Source organism: Brachyhypopomus gauderio, chromosome 3 (genome assembly GCF_052324685.1).
Source record: "Brachyhypopomus gauderio isolate BG-103 chromosome 3, BGAUD_0.2, whole genome shotgun sequence".
In the NCBI taxonomy this organism is placed as follows: Eukaryota; Metazoa; Chordata; class Actinopteri; order Gymnotiformes; family Hypopomidae; genus Brachyhypopomus; species Brachyhypopomus gauderio.
In genome coordinates, this window is record NC_135213.1 from 31157336 (window position 1) to 31173146 (window position 15811).

Here is a 15811-nt window from a genome sequence, read left to right on the forward strand (position 1 = left end):
AAACACACTGTATGCACACCCACCCACACACACACACACACACACACACACACACACACACACACACACACACACGTGCACCCGTGAACTGTGCCTGTCAGCAATCACTCTGGTCTTTTATCCCCACACAAAACATGAACAATTGCTTCTCCTTTTCTCTCCCTGCTATAGTCTTCTCTCTCTCTCTCTCTCTCTCTCTCTCTCTCTCTCTCTCTCTCTCTCTCTCCCCCCCATCCTGTGTTTATTGGTACCCCACAGGCAGCCGGTGACAGCATCAGAATTGTATGGTATAGCATCCTTCCACTCTCCTGTTTGAGTAAACACTAAATACATCTTCCCAACTAATTTCACAAGCTATTTTGCAGCCATTCTGTTCAATGTATTTTAATATGAATACTGAAGTGGTGGTAGTGGGGTGTGTATGTGAGTGTGTGTGTGTCTATATGTGTGTCTGTGGTACTGTTTAGTCATACTGACAAACCGTATCTCGACTCATGGTCCAGCATTAGAACTGACAAGCTATATGCAACTAAACTGACCAGGACTATCATAATTGAAAACATTATCAGTAAGAACGTTCCTAGCTGCAAAACAAAAAAATGTATTTAAGGAAAGTTACTTGAGGAAGGAGCTGGTGAAAATTAATTGTACTAATCTTGTGCATGCTGTTCTCCAAGTGTCTGATGTTGGGTTGCCATACTGGTACACCAAGTTCCTTCCAGATTAAAATCCCATCACTACCACACACATACTAGCACACATCACACTACATACAACACAACCCACGTGATATACAGCACACATCACACTACATACAACACAACCCATGTTATATACAGCACACATCACACTACATACAACACAACCCACATGATATACAGCACACATCATACTACATACAACACAACCCATGTGATATACAGCACACATCACACTACATACAACACACCCCACGTGACATACAACACACATCACACTACATACAACACACCCCACGTGACATACAGCACACATCTTACTACATACAACACAACCCATGTTATATACAGCACACATCACACTACATACAACACAACCCACATGACATACAGCACACATCATACTACATACAACACAACCCATGTGATATACAGCACACATCACACTACATACAACACACCCCACGTGACATACAGCACACATCTTACTACATACAACACAACCCATGTTATATACAGCACACATCACACTACATACAACACAACCCACGTGATATACAGCACACATCTTACTACATACAACACAACCCATGTGATATACAGCACACATCTTACTACATACAATACAACCCACGTGATATACAGCACACATCACACTACATACAACACAACCCACGTGATATACAGCACACATCTTACTACATACAACACACCCCACGTGATATACAGCACACATCACACTACATACAACACACCCCACGTGACATACAGCACACATCTTACTACATACAACACAACCCATGTGATATACAGCACACATCACACTACATACAACACAACCCATGTGATATACAGCACACATCTTACTACATACAACACAACCCATGTGATATACAGCACACATCTTACTACATACAACACAACCCACGTGATATACAGCACACATCACACTACATACAACACAACCCGCGTGATATACAGCACACATCACACTACATACAACACACCCCACGTGATATACAGCACACATCACACTACATACAACACACCCCACGTGATATACAGCACACATCACACTACATACAACACACCCCACATGACATACAGCACACATCTTACTACATACAATCCATGTATACAGGACACTTTGTATTACTGTAAATACAACACAACCCACATGGTATATGGCACATCTACATTATGTCCAACAAATCCCACATTACGGCACACTTTACACTTCATACATACAAGTGAATTACATACGATTTGGCCCACACTACATTTCCTATGACCGGCATCACATTCAACATGACCCACACCACACCAAAACTCAGATCTGGAGATGAAGGCAACACGAACAGGAAGTAATAACAAGTGTCTGATCCGTGCTGGCACAAAGCTGGGAGTAGAGAGCTTCTGGGCACAGATGATACCCAGAGGAACCCCCTGGCCCTTTTGAAAGGCTTTGTGAAGCCTTTTGTGAAGAGGCTGTGCGAGTAGACCTGTGTCAGAAAGACTGAATGGTAGAAAAGAGCAACCAGTGACGCCTCTTGAAACAAAAAGCCGAGCGAACGTCTCCAGCGTCTGCGTCTGTGCCCATGCGGGAGTGGCAGTGTGGTGGTGCCGGACCCTGCAGAGCACACCTGAAGGAAGTGGGTAAACATGCAGGACACATTCTGTTTGCGCAGGACCGTCCGTACGCCACTGCAGAAAGGGGCGGACCCGAGCACGACCGCCTTACCTCGTAGAGGAGACTTCATGGCGGCCTCCACCATGCCCACCAGCAACTGCAGGCTCTTGGGGTCCTGAGCCAAGCCCGAAGCAAAGGCGGCCAGCGCGTCTGCATGCCGGCCCAGGTACTGAAGGGCGACACCCTGTCGGAAGTATGCCTGCACAAAAAAAACCCAGACATTTTTTTGTTAGTGCTGCTAGGTGTAGCCACATTCAGGAAAACATCACTCTTATTGTAAGATACAAATTTGTGTTTTCTGTTGTTATATATGTTGGTATATATTTAGTATAAAAACAAAGCCAAAAAAAAAGGATTGATGAATTGCTAATCAGTTCTCCACGCTTGTCTAGGTTATGTTACTGGTATTGTTATTGAGAGCAAGAGTCAGAAAATAAGCATACTCCTAAAAAATGAATGCATTTTTAGTCAACACAGGTGTATCCAACCACCACAAATACCATAGTAGTCAAGAAGAACTGATGCATTTTATACTTCTCAGTCCGTTCCCCTTGGTGAAAGTTGTTATTCAGAAGTGTTCAAATGAAACGGTCCCTATACATTCAGGAAGCTCGCTGGAGGAATGCAAGCTCAGTATGAGGGCCACAGTATGCAAGTACAAGTCAGGCATGCTGAAGCTTTCTCACACAGGAAGCACAGTTGACAACAACATAATGGCAAAAAATTGAGTATTCATATCATTTTTCTTGCTTGTCTAGTCACTTGAATATCAGTTCTGCCCTTTTCTTTTTGCAAACAAAATGTTCTATTACCCTGTCAAACAGGCAGAGATCTTTATACAAATGATGATGGCAAACGACCAGAGAATAACTCAGTATTTTTATGTATGAAGCCAGCAATACCAGTATTAGTTTTCAAATAGCTTCTGCACCCCTTCACACTTCATTTTATCTTTAATATTTTAAGCTGTGTCATATTTTATTTTAAAAGTGTCATTATTTTTTATCTATCCTTAATTTTATCTATCCTAAATTAAATACATTTGAAATTATATCGGTTTTATGCTAATTCTACTAGTACGTAAACTCCACTCCTCTCATCCAGAAATACAAGGGCAGGCAAGGGAGACAGGCAGCATTAGGAGCCTATGGGAGAATTCTGTGACCAAAATTTCTAACTACAAAATACTGTTTAAATATTCACCACATTTGCTGTGGAACGTCTATGTTTACACAGATGAAAGATATTGTGCTCTAACGAGAACACAATTGTTCTACAAGAGTCGAGTCAAAAGTCAGATCTCAATCCAATAGGGAGTCTATGGAAATATTTGCAAGCTGTGGTGTGCATGACTTATCCAGCCAACCTGAACAGCTAGGAGTAAGTTTGCCAAGAAGGGCTTGGTGAAAATCACTCCCAAAAAGTGTAAAAAGTATGGTAGATTAAATGTATGGTAGAAGCTTACCCTAACAGATGTAAAGTATGGTAGAAGCCTACACTAACAGATGTAAAGTATGGTAGAAGCCTACACTAACTGATGTAAAGTATGGTAGAAGCCTACACTAACTGATGTAAAGTATGGTAGAAGTCTACACTAACTGATGTAAAGTATGGTAGAAGCCTACACTAACAGATGTAAAGTATGGTAGAAGCCTACACTAACTGATGTAAAGTATGGTAGAAGCTTACCCCAACATCTTTAAAGTACAGTAATTGTTGTCTGCTTACTATCAAAATACTTTTGACCATAAATTTACTTCAAGTTTTATAAGAATGCTGACTGTAACAATCTGTATGTAATCTGTAACCCAGACAAATCTGATTACTGAGTACTTCTACAAGATTTGCACGTATCATATGACTCATAATTGGTCATGTCATATATGATATACATAATCACATGACATGATCACATACAGTACCATCCATTAGCATTTAGTGAAAAAAGAATCGGTGGAGTAATGCTCACCTCTCGCACAGAGATTTGCAAATGCTGCATCAAGCTGCACTGGAGTACACATTCTCAATTCAACTTTAAGTTTGTAAGTGGGATACTACATTTAATATGACTTTGAACTTTTAATATATGCCATATACTAGAGACATTAACGTGAGGCCCCAACCTTTGAGACCTGAGTCTCCATTGCCTTGGCAGAGCCTTTCATTATTATGCCAGCAGACACCCAAACAATCCAATAAAGTAGTCAGGTGAGGTAGAGGTTATAGAAAATAAGACATGACATGAATTTGTGGCACCAGTAATTAATTCCGCTCCTCTTGTGCCAGCACAGGCTGATTGCTGCATCTCCATTGGTCCTCACCTTTGCCAAGCAGATTCTCTCAGAACGAACAGACACCGTGTGTCTGTTAGAATTCCTACACTAACATTTTTGCTCTCATGCTCTTGATATGAGATGGTAATGCGCCCTCGCCAACAAGCATTCAAAAGCTGAATCTCCAGATTCAAGACTCTTTGGAGAACATGATGTTTTCAACAACAAAGTATGACAGAACAACGAATGCGGAGAAAACAGAAAGAGAATACTCGGATGAATGGGGCGAAGGAAAATTACCTTGAAAGATAGCAAGGGAAGGTCTGTGAAAGAGCACACTCAAAGAGAAAGATGGAAATTACTAGAAAAAGAAAAGAGAGGAGAGACGTGTACTTCATAAGACAGAGAAAATGAAAACAGGACAAGACAGTGGAAAGAGTTGCAGTCACAAAAGAGTGAATGACATTTATCCAAACGCTTTCTCACTCTGATTAAAAGAGTGTACTCCTCTGCATTCACCAGCAAGAAAGGCAGGGAAAAAGTACAGCTCCACTCAAACACAAACCAGCAAACCTTTTCCAGGGTGTATGTTTTTCTTTCATTGATATGTAGAAGCCCTTTTGAAAACAGCATATGAATATTGCCGACATGTAAACATGCATAAATATAGCAATCCCAGAGTTATAGACAATTAATTTGTATGAGTGTTGCCTTCTTAAAAATTTTAACATTTTACAAATTTTTCTTTGATTTTTCAAATATTACTACAAATACAGTTAACCCCCAATACAAGTACCATAGTACTAATAGATTTGGCCTTATAGACAGTTGTTTTTACAGTACTAAATCAAAATCCCTATAATAAATCTATTTCTGTACCTCTCGATTAAACTGAAGCACTTCTGCAATCATGTTAATGAGCAAACATGTAACCTGTCACCACAGATCTGACTTCATCACTGACATTCATTTCACTCTGAATACAAATGTGAACTGACCTATTGGATCACTACTTATAAGAACTAGTTTCACCAGGCCTTATTGCAGTGCAGTGGGTTAAATAGTTGGGGTCAATTTTTCAGTAGTTGGTGAGTTGTATAGTAATTTTGAGGACTCACATTTAGAAAAGGGAGACAATCAAAGATTCAGACCATATTCAGTCTATTTTTATTCTACAGTTAAATAGCAGTGCTACATATCATGAGACAGGTCAACTATTTCTGCCTGTCTAGGCATATATGTGTGTGTGTGCATGTGTGTGTGCATGCAAGCACGTGGCTATGTCAGTGTTAATGCAAAATAAAGTACAAAAGAACTACACTAATAAATGGTTGTAACTAGATTTTGATTGTTGTATTAGTTCTTATACAAATTTTCAATACTCAAACATTTTCATTCAACCTTTAAACATAGGAAAATTATTTGGCATTAAAAAAATGTTTAAGCACCTTAAAAGGCTTTTTCAAACTTATGCATGGGATGTAAAGCTATGATGGCTTCTTCAGGCTGTTCTGGTCTAGATAAACCTTTCCACTCTACTAGCAGGGTGATATAATGGTGTCATATTAGGCTTGAGGACTGTTGTTGTTTTGAGGTTTTAGATGACACATTAATGGCACATAATTCAGACATATTTAAAGTACCAGCCATGAAAATGTCCACGGCACATTACAGACTAATTTGTGTTTGTGAGCTTGTCATGATGCCACCTTAGTGACATTCTCTCTCTCATTCTCTCTCTCTCTCTCTCACACACACACACACACACACACACACACACACACACACACACACACACAAACAAATACAAACCCACTTTGAGCAATCCCTGTCATGGCCTTCCGCTTTACAGTCCCTGACTATCCATTCAGCATGCTAATTTAAACAAATACCTTTGCCTGTACAGCTAACTTCCTAACTAGCTCATTCATACTGAGACTTTCTTATTAGGGTTTTAATTGCTGGGTCCTGCAGCCTAGCTCAAGCATGACCCAGAAACGTCAAGTTAGAGAGACATAGGGCTCCTAGCTACAGTCAGATCTGCTTTCTGATCATGCTTAGCTTCTGCTCAAGGTGACACAGCAAGACACAACATACCCAAGACATCGAATGTTTAATTTAATAGCTCAAGATAACAGCCATCCATGACAAATTAAAGGAGAACAACTGGCAGCAGTGAAACAGGTGCAGACCAGGAGTGAACACTGGGGTCAACAATGACTGAGACTTCAAATGTACAAAGACATCCACCGTGTGCTTGTAAAGCCACAATCAAAGAGGTAAATCCAAAACCATATGACCCACACACAGTACCAGAGTAAAAAATAATGCAGTAATGTGCTTCCCCGAATATAATCTAGCACATTTAAAAACAATTTGCAAACCAAACCTAACAATCTAAAATGATGATACTAAGGTTGTGCATCCTGTAAGCAAAGCTCTGTGGTTGCCTCCCATTCCCCCTCAGCTCTAATCTCATCTTATATCCCTCCGAATGTCCTTTTCAGACAAAAGGTGACAGAGCACCTATTGCTCATGACCCTGAGTGTCTGGCTGGGGATTATAACCTTTGCCTCAGGCCACTTCAGCTCTGTAGGTCATCTACCAATTGCACAGATCCCTGCTAGTTATTACATGCTAATCCCACAAGTTCAGCAGATTCATTGAAGATCAGGCCAGTGATGGAATAACACCACGTTGGTTATTTTAAATCCACTCTGGAAAGTAATCATGAAGTGGACAATTAGATTTACAGTAAATGTACATTACAGTGAAACAGGAATATGCTGATCATGGTTTTGAATGAAATGACCTATCAAATGAAATGGCAAAGGGGGATGGAATGCCAGGGAAACATTTTTTGACTCGCTGAGCAGCGCACAAAGACTTTCATACTGCACATTGGACATTTCAGAAAACATACACATGAAATATTCAAAATGGTCTGCACCCATGCATGTTTATCATATGTAGTCATATGACAAACATAACATAACCCATAGTGCATGTGGAAATATTGTCTGTATAGAGGTAATGAAGTTTCTATCCATCATCCATTTCGTATTCTCGTGGTGTAGTAACAGCTTTCAATTGCTGGACTAATTTGTGGTAGTGATCTTTTGAAAGCACTTTTCAAAGCTATTACAATTGACAATGCCATGTTATGGGAAGCGTCAAGTGACCACAAATTGGAGAAAATATAATTTAAAAACAGTCTTTTGGGAGGAGGCAGAAGCAGCTTATATTGTTGGGCTAATATCCCCAGTGAGGATGCGTTTTTTCCACTTTGACACGTCATTTAGATACTAGTGAACAGCCTCAGGCCACCGATTACTACATGCGCATCAAAATAGAGAGGTACTGAGAGAAATAGAAACAGAATGAAGGAGAAAGAGAAGAGGGCTCTTTGGCACCTTGAAAAGGTCACATGATGCATTCAGTGAGCCGAATCGATAAGGCACATTCACTACATTGTGAATTCACAATATTGGCTCAGTAAATTCACTATACTGGCTTAATCTAAAATGAAGCAGGGTGTGGAACGGAACCATGGCAAATCATTAAACAAGATTATTTTCACAATTATTTTCACCAAACTGAACCCTTGCAGTGGAGTTTCTAAAGGATCTGCACTCTCATCCCTTTCCTTGGACCAACGAGTCCAGCAACCCTACCATCAAATAAAAAAAATGTGATATATGTGAGAAAATGTGATGATGACAAAAAGTCCTGAACACTGCAGTGGTTTTGGTAGCATTGTGTCATGCAGGGTCGGGAAGTGAGAGAAAAATCACCATGGACAACCAAGGAAGTGTCTGTTTCAGAACCTCGCATAAATGACATCAATCCATTAATACCAAACATACATGGAACCAGGCCAATCTTTTCTCCAATGACAGTGACCCTTCTCAACAATCCTCCAATTAAAAATAAGCAAGGCAGACCTTCCTTTAATGGATACTGACAGACTGGCTTTGGCATTTGTATTGCACATACAGTATTTATCATCTTGACGCCTATGGGTTTATTCCTTGCATATTATATGTTCTTGCACCACGTTAGAATAGAACCTTAATCAAAACGAGGTGAAATAATAATTACACAATGCCACAGAGTTGCAGTCCTATTCCTGTGAATTTGAAACATTTAATTAAAGGCTTATATTGAAGTTCCTTGACAGCAAAACCACACATTTACAGTACTAAAATAGTTGGCTTAATGGTTGCCATGGTGAGAGGTCTTGTGAATCGCAGTCCTGATGGACCTGTTACCTGCGCTGTGCCTAGTCTCACGTCCTCCATCTTTGCATGCTTTTAATTGCCTTTGACAGCGCGCTCAAACATGGTGGCAGCCGCCATATTTTTGTAAATGCGGAGCTTTCTCTGCCACATGTCCAAATAATTAAGAGATCTCTTTCAAACTGACAACAAACCTTTTGTCATCTGTGTCATTTTAAATGGGACAGCTGGATACGTGACTTGTGGTTACTCTTGGGCTGAGATGCTGTCTGTCTGCTTAGACTCTCTGGATACGTGACTTGTGGTTTGTATTGGGCTGAGATGCTGTCTGTCTGCTTAGACTCTCTGGATACGTGACTTGTGGTTTGTATTGGGCTGAGATGCTGTCTGTCTGCCTAGACTCTCTGGATACGTGACTTGTGGTTAGTGTTTGGCTGAGATGCTGTCTGTCTACTTAGACTCTCTGCAAACTGAAAAAAAAGCATTTGGTTTCATTTGGACCTCAGCTAAATTATCACAACTCCATCATCAAATGCTATATAGTACATGGATCTACAACAAAATCAACATCTTAGCCAGTTATCAAAAATTAAGTCTTTAATGAACAGTTGAAGAGCAATTCTACCCGTTCTACTGATCCTACAAGATGTCAGATCAATACTCTAATATCAGCTTAATAAAGAAATAATAAATAAACCAAAAGTTTGTAGGCAGTCATTTTGAACTTTCTCAAGATTTTGAGGTCATGAGCCATTTAAGAAGAAGTTGCAAATATGATTGAAGACATTAATTTATCTTGGCTGTATAATGCACACCATTTACATTATTTATTGACTAAGCCTGTTCTGTATATAATATAGAAGAGTAATTAGTACTACTAGACTCAAAGAAGAGGGGTGAACTGTTTCATCATCATAGACCACCACTTTACATTAGTACTGACAATCCTCTGCCTCATTTGATGAAGATGAAGATCTTCAGAGGGCAGCCATGCTGGACTGAACAGCCCAGCAGGAAATCATCTCTGATTAAAAGGAAGTGGAATCAGGGTGGAGATCAGAGAGGAAAAAAAATATGGGACAGCCCAATCAAGAAGCACCGACATGCTCCACAAAGAGAAGAAACGGGAGAGAGAGACGCCAGAGAGAGAGAGAGACATGGAATAAAAGATTAAAAAGACGATGTGCGTAAAGATGGGGTGGGTAGAAATGGGTAACAGTAGTGAAAAGAAGGAAAAGAAGTGAAAAGGGAAATGTCCACTTGCAACTACACAACACTAGGAGGTGCAGGGATCTGCATGGCCATGATCTCTGCCCTTTTCCTTCATGTCCTCAGCTTGTGCAGCGCACCAGTCAAACCAAAGTCACCTAGTTAGCTTTAGCAGTTCGCCACTCCATCGGCAGCACACATTCGAGCCTAAAATACTCTTCGCTCCCCAGTGACCACGCTACGGTACATACTCCATATTTCAGCAGTTTAAGCGTGCAATGAGGAGTCGATTTATTTCAACAGTCGTCATATAGGCATTACACGCTTCTGAAAAAGAGGCAATTGAAAATGTTAGCAGAGATCTGAGCGAGCAAATGAGAATAAAGACCATGTGAGTTCAGCTGGATCAGCACTGATGAGAAGAGCAATTTCCAAAATAGATCAGCCCACAGTGCGGAAGAATTTGGAAGTCACTGCGGCCACATTTTGCTCCCTAAAAGAAAGAAAGTGGGATTTTTTATTGCCGTGGGTTTTCATATCCTACTTTTGGCTTTGTCATGCATCATTACTCTCTGTCACTGAAACTGACAATCACACACGGCTGTTTCAAGCGTGTAGTTATTTCGTTAGGAAGAAATCTAGAGGGACACATTTGTTTTGAAGAAAGTGCTTACTGGACATTTGAACATGGCTAAAATTGATTTCACTGCTTTACCAGTAAACAAGAAATAGGCAAAATCAAATCTAACCCTGACCCTGGTGTGTAATAGGCTGCTGAGTCTGTACACATGAGCATACACAAGCACTCATATGCACACACAATAGCAAACAAGACTTTTATGCATTCGAAAACGTCTGTGATGAAAAGAAAATGGAGCAATGTGGATAGGAAAGCAGGCTAACAGGAACCTTTAAACAAAGAGAATATCTTTGTTTTTTTCTTTCCATACCACACTGCCGACTAGGAACCAGTTCAACTACTAATAATGTATAATAAACTAAGGACCATTAGTCTCAAGGAGTAATTTATTTGGCCTAATTGAGCAGAATTCACTGTGGGGATGTAAGATTCACTAGGGTAGTAGTTGCTGATACACAGAATGCCAAAATGACACAGTAAATTAAGGACCGCATTTCCAGCAAAGCATAATTCTTGGTGAACTGCTAAACTCACAAGACTCTGGCGTGGAATAAACTGGAGGCGTACAGAAGCAGTGACAGGACAATATACAGCCAAGTGAAAAATTCTCTCACAAGAGAAATTAAACCAGCCAAAGGTCTGCACTCCAACAGAAGCATGCTCTCAGCAAGTGTGGAACAACTGAGAAATGCCTGTGTGGAAAAACCTGCAGGATATTAACATCTATAAAAGGTTGTCATCCCAGACAATTGAATCTCAAATAGCTGAAGCTGTCAACTAGCTGTTGCAATTAATTCATGCTGCTGCAAGTTTGAAAAGGTCAGGATCACACACCCCAGCAGGTTAACCTCACAACCTACACAGATATCCATTTTACTCTTTAAAAGCTAGGGTCTTTTTTTTCAGTTCATTTTTGATTTAATTACAGTGTTACTATATGATGCAGTGCCACACACTCTACATTCTTCTCTTGAGACACTTGGCTGCTCAAATATGTCATCATTTGAGAAGTGAATCCTGACAGAAATGTGATGTCTTCATAATAGTGCCCAATTTTACCAAGTATCTAGAAACTTTTTTTTTTTGATGTACAGACATCAAAACAGTTGTCACTCCAGATATCTCTTCAGAAATTATTATACTAGCTCGTCTGTGAGCTGAAAATATTAGAATTTTGATGACATTTTATTACAGTTTATTACATGGCTTAATACTACGATAAAATATATGATTAAAAAATATGAGGAGATATTATTATTGAATCTCTCTCATCTAAGATCCATGCAGATTTCTAAAACTCTGACAGGCTTTGGAGTTGTTTTGTTCAGGGCCAATTTCCACACTAATAAACAGTGTCTTTCCACCCTGCTCTCACCACAATGCACGTCTCTCACGTTCTCTTCTCACTTCTGACTTTTTCTCATTTGCAATATCTTGCAATATCAATGCAATATCTTCAACAGATTATTGCAGTTTTAAAATTACTTTCTAATTCTGCTCTTGTTCAATGCCCCACAATAATATCTGTCCACAAAAATATAGCCATCACAGGACTGAATGACTGTACACCCAATAGCCATAATCTTTGTAGACATAAAATCTTTTACAAGACCGGTGCATGTGAAAGATATCAAAAACTGCTGGATCCAGTTTGCATATTGAGCCAATATACCTGTAGACATGTGTCAGCAGACATATTGGCCCACTGTGTCATCCTTTCAAGAGAACATAGGCTAGAAATCCATTTTTGTGCTGCAGTTTGGTATTCCACGAGAGTATTAATCTCAGAACTGCTCCAAAACAAACTATCCAGGCTCAGAATCCCTGCCTCCACCTGCCAGTGGATTACCACCAGTGATGTCAGATGTTACTCTAATCTTACCACTTTATTCAGTAACGAGTAATATAACGAGTTACTATTTCCAGTCCAGTAATTAGATTAAAGTTACTTAACCAAGTAACTGTGCGTTACTATTTTTATTTTACATAGTAAAAATATAAATTTTTGCTTTCTTCTTGGCAAAGTTATACTTTTGCGTCTGACTGTAGCGCTCGACTCCGCACGCTGCGCGCGAACCTGTGAGAGCGGCGAACGTGTTTTACAAGTCATTCTTTAAAGTGTTCTCCGTAACGATATGTGGTAGTGTAAAGAAATACCCCTCAAAAACAGGGGAAGGAACATATAGCTACCTGACGAATTTTAATGTTGCATTGTGTTCCAGATTTGAAAAGTGCAGGAATTTTGGCTAAAGTACTTTTCAGTTTTTCTCAGTCGATTTGGTTCATTTCTCACATCATGATTGATTTACATTGGCATCACAACTAGTGCTTTTCTCAAAACAGTGCAAACAGCAAAACTCAATGAAATACCTGCAAAAGCAGATACTTCACTCAAAATTCTTAATTTTTGCCTCAAACGCAAATATTTAGGTCAGTCAATTTGTCGGTGCCATCAGAGTATCTAGTCTGTGTGCCATTGCCTATGAACAAGGTAGTCAAAATACTTAGTCGTGTTGTCAGTACAACTTTAAGTCACAGTCAGTGCAGACTGTATATTCTGATGGAAACTAGCTAAGCTTTTGATTTCAAGAATGCTGTACATTCTGTGGGATATCAAATACATGTTACACACATACAAACATAGAACACAAAGGTACATGTGTTCTGCATGGTTTTTTTTTTGGTTTTTTTTTTGCAACTATTAGAGATTGTCTGCGGTTGCTAGCGGTCTTTCCGCTTAGCAATCGACACTCGCTTAGCACCAGCATCCCCCCCAGCTAAACTGTTTCACAACAAATAGCTGTCTGACTGAATAGTTAGCTTGTATTACTTTTACAAATACATTTACAAATAATACCGCGCAGCGACACAAACGTAATGTCAGGAGATACATTAGTGCATTGCCTACTGTAAAAAATGCACTTCCAATAAAGTGAGTATTGGAAAAACTAATTTTGCTGCTGAATGTAACTACTAAAGTAATTTGCAATCTAACATAGTTACTTTTAAAATCAAGCAATCAGTAACGTACCTAAGTTACTTTTTAAAGGAGTAATCAGTAATCAGATTACTTTTTCAATGTAACAAAGCCATCACTGATTACCACTTTCCTCTCCACTTAGACACAGTAGGTGAGGTTAGGTAAATTCTCATCAGCTGCTCAAACAATTATTAATGGAAATCCTGAAGATTGAGTCCCACAACCCTTCTCACTGAACACTAACAACTGCAGTTCCACCGATCAGCTAGTCAGTGTCCTAAAGTTTGCAAATGGAAACTTGGAGATGAATGCATTCAAACTGGTGGAGATGAGTATGAACTTTAGAAGGAGCTCCTCACCTCCACTATCCTGGAAAAACCATAACAGCTATGAAGTGCTTTGAGTTTCTGGGAACTACAATCATCAGGGACCTAAAGTGGGACACCAACATTAACTCCATTACAAAAAAGTCTAGCAAAGGCTGTATCTCCCATGACAACTGGAGAAGTTCAACGTGACCTAACAGCTGCTGGCCCAGTTTCAGCAAATCACAGACTCAGTCCTAACCACCTCTATAATAGTCTGGTGCTGCTCAGCCACCAAAGATGACCTTCATAATCTACAGCACATCACCAGGTCTGCAGAAAAGACTATAGATGCAAACCTGCCTAGTCACCATGACCTGTTTACAAGCAGGACTAGAAAGTAGGCAGAGAAAACCATTCCAACAACAAACTCCCCTTAGGGAGATCAAAACTACCAGAATAAAGAAAACTTTCCCCATGCCATTACTCTCATGAACAATTCACGCACAAAATGTGCCATGTCTTTCTTAATCTTTTATATTTTACTTATCTGGCTGCTGTATTTTGTTATTATTATTTCACACCCATACGTCTTATGTTTATTTTTATTTTATATTTGAATGTGTGTATATAAGAATGTATGTGCACCTGTGTGACTGTGTGTATGCATGGGATATTGGAATGTTAAAGTTAAAGCTTAAATATTAATGTTTAAGTGACTGCAAATTCTGTTGTGTATTGTGAGACACTATATAACCAAAGACCAATTTCTTGTATGTGTGCACCTTTTTGTATGTCAGCATTTCCTTAATGATGCAATGCTAAGAAGAGTTTAGAGTTTTACAATATAGTGCAGGACAACCCACCAATTAGTTCAAATAAAGTAGCCAATTATATTTATAGAATGCCACTGTACTATAGAAAAGGTCAGTTTGATGAAGCAGATTGGTATGTTATTAATATATAATAACATATTCCAACATTTATGATGACTAAAATATAAAGCAAGTCCTATGAAACTCCATGGTATAAACACCACATTAAATGTATAATTTATTAATAATCATTACTGTTGCTTCAGCTTTGATAGAAAAAATACCAACCCAAACAGCGTGAGTACACTTAAAACAGCAAAGATCATATTGAACCACATATATGATATACCACAGAAATGTTAGCATTCATATAACCCTTATTCTGCAAATTCATTATTTCTCTCAGATGCACACGTCCACACACACGCATGCAGGCACGCACGCAGGCACGCACGCACACACGCACGCACGCACACACACACACACACACACACACACACACACACACACACACACACACACACACACACACACACCTAGACATGCCTACCCCCTTATCATCATTTCTGTGTGCTTTTGCTATCACACTTTAAGAGTCACTGATGAAGGATCTTATTAAATCTGAGTCTGCTGCAGGAGCAGCAATTACTGAGAGCCCACCGCCTGGTCTCCTGCTCATATGGTCAAATGTCACGCGTCTTAGGGAACAATTAAAGCAGCTCTTGCTATTTTTTTCTTTTATGTTCTCTGGGCTAAACAAAAGCAACCATGAATTTGATCATCCACAATGCAACACTGCATCAAAGTATGTTCAATATTACATTAAATGTTCAACCCATCACAAGCTAATTTGAATGTTTTCAAGACATGAATCTATAAAGGAATTTACAGGAGACGCACTAAGCACATTCCATGAGGATACAAGGCCGCATTGCAAATGGGCCTCATAGTTCATATTGTGGT

At 39.5% G+C, this 15811-nt stretch overlaps 1 protein-coding gene across 2 annotated transcripts in view; it reads right to left on the reverse strand.

The window, feature by feature from the left end:
• The window catches only part of LOC143509160 (tetratricopeptide repeat protein 28-like), a 116312-nt gene that overhangs the window by 61345 nt on the left and 39156 nt on the right, over nucleotides 1-15811 (reverse strand). For both annotated transcript variants that reach the window (XM_076997595.1, XM_076997596.1), the window contains exon 2: nucleotides 2440-2587. In XM_076997595.1, coding sequence (XP_076853710.1) covers nucleotides 2440-2587 — 148 coding nt within the window. The remainder of the gene's footprint in view (nucleotides 1-2439; nucleotides 2588-15811) is intronic.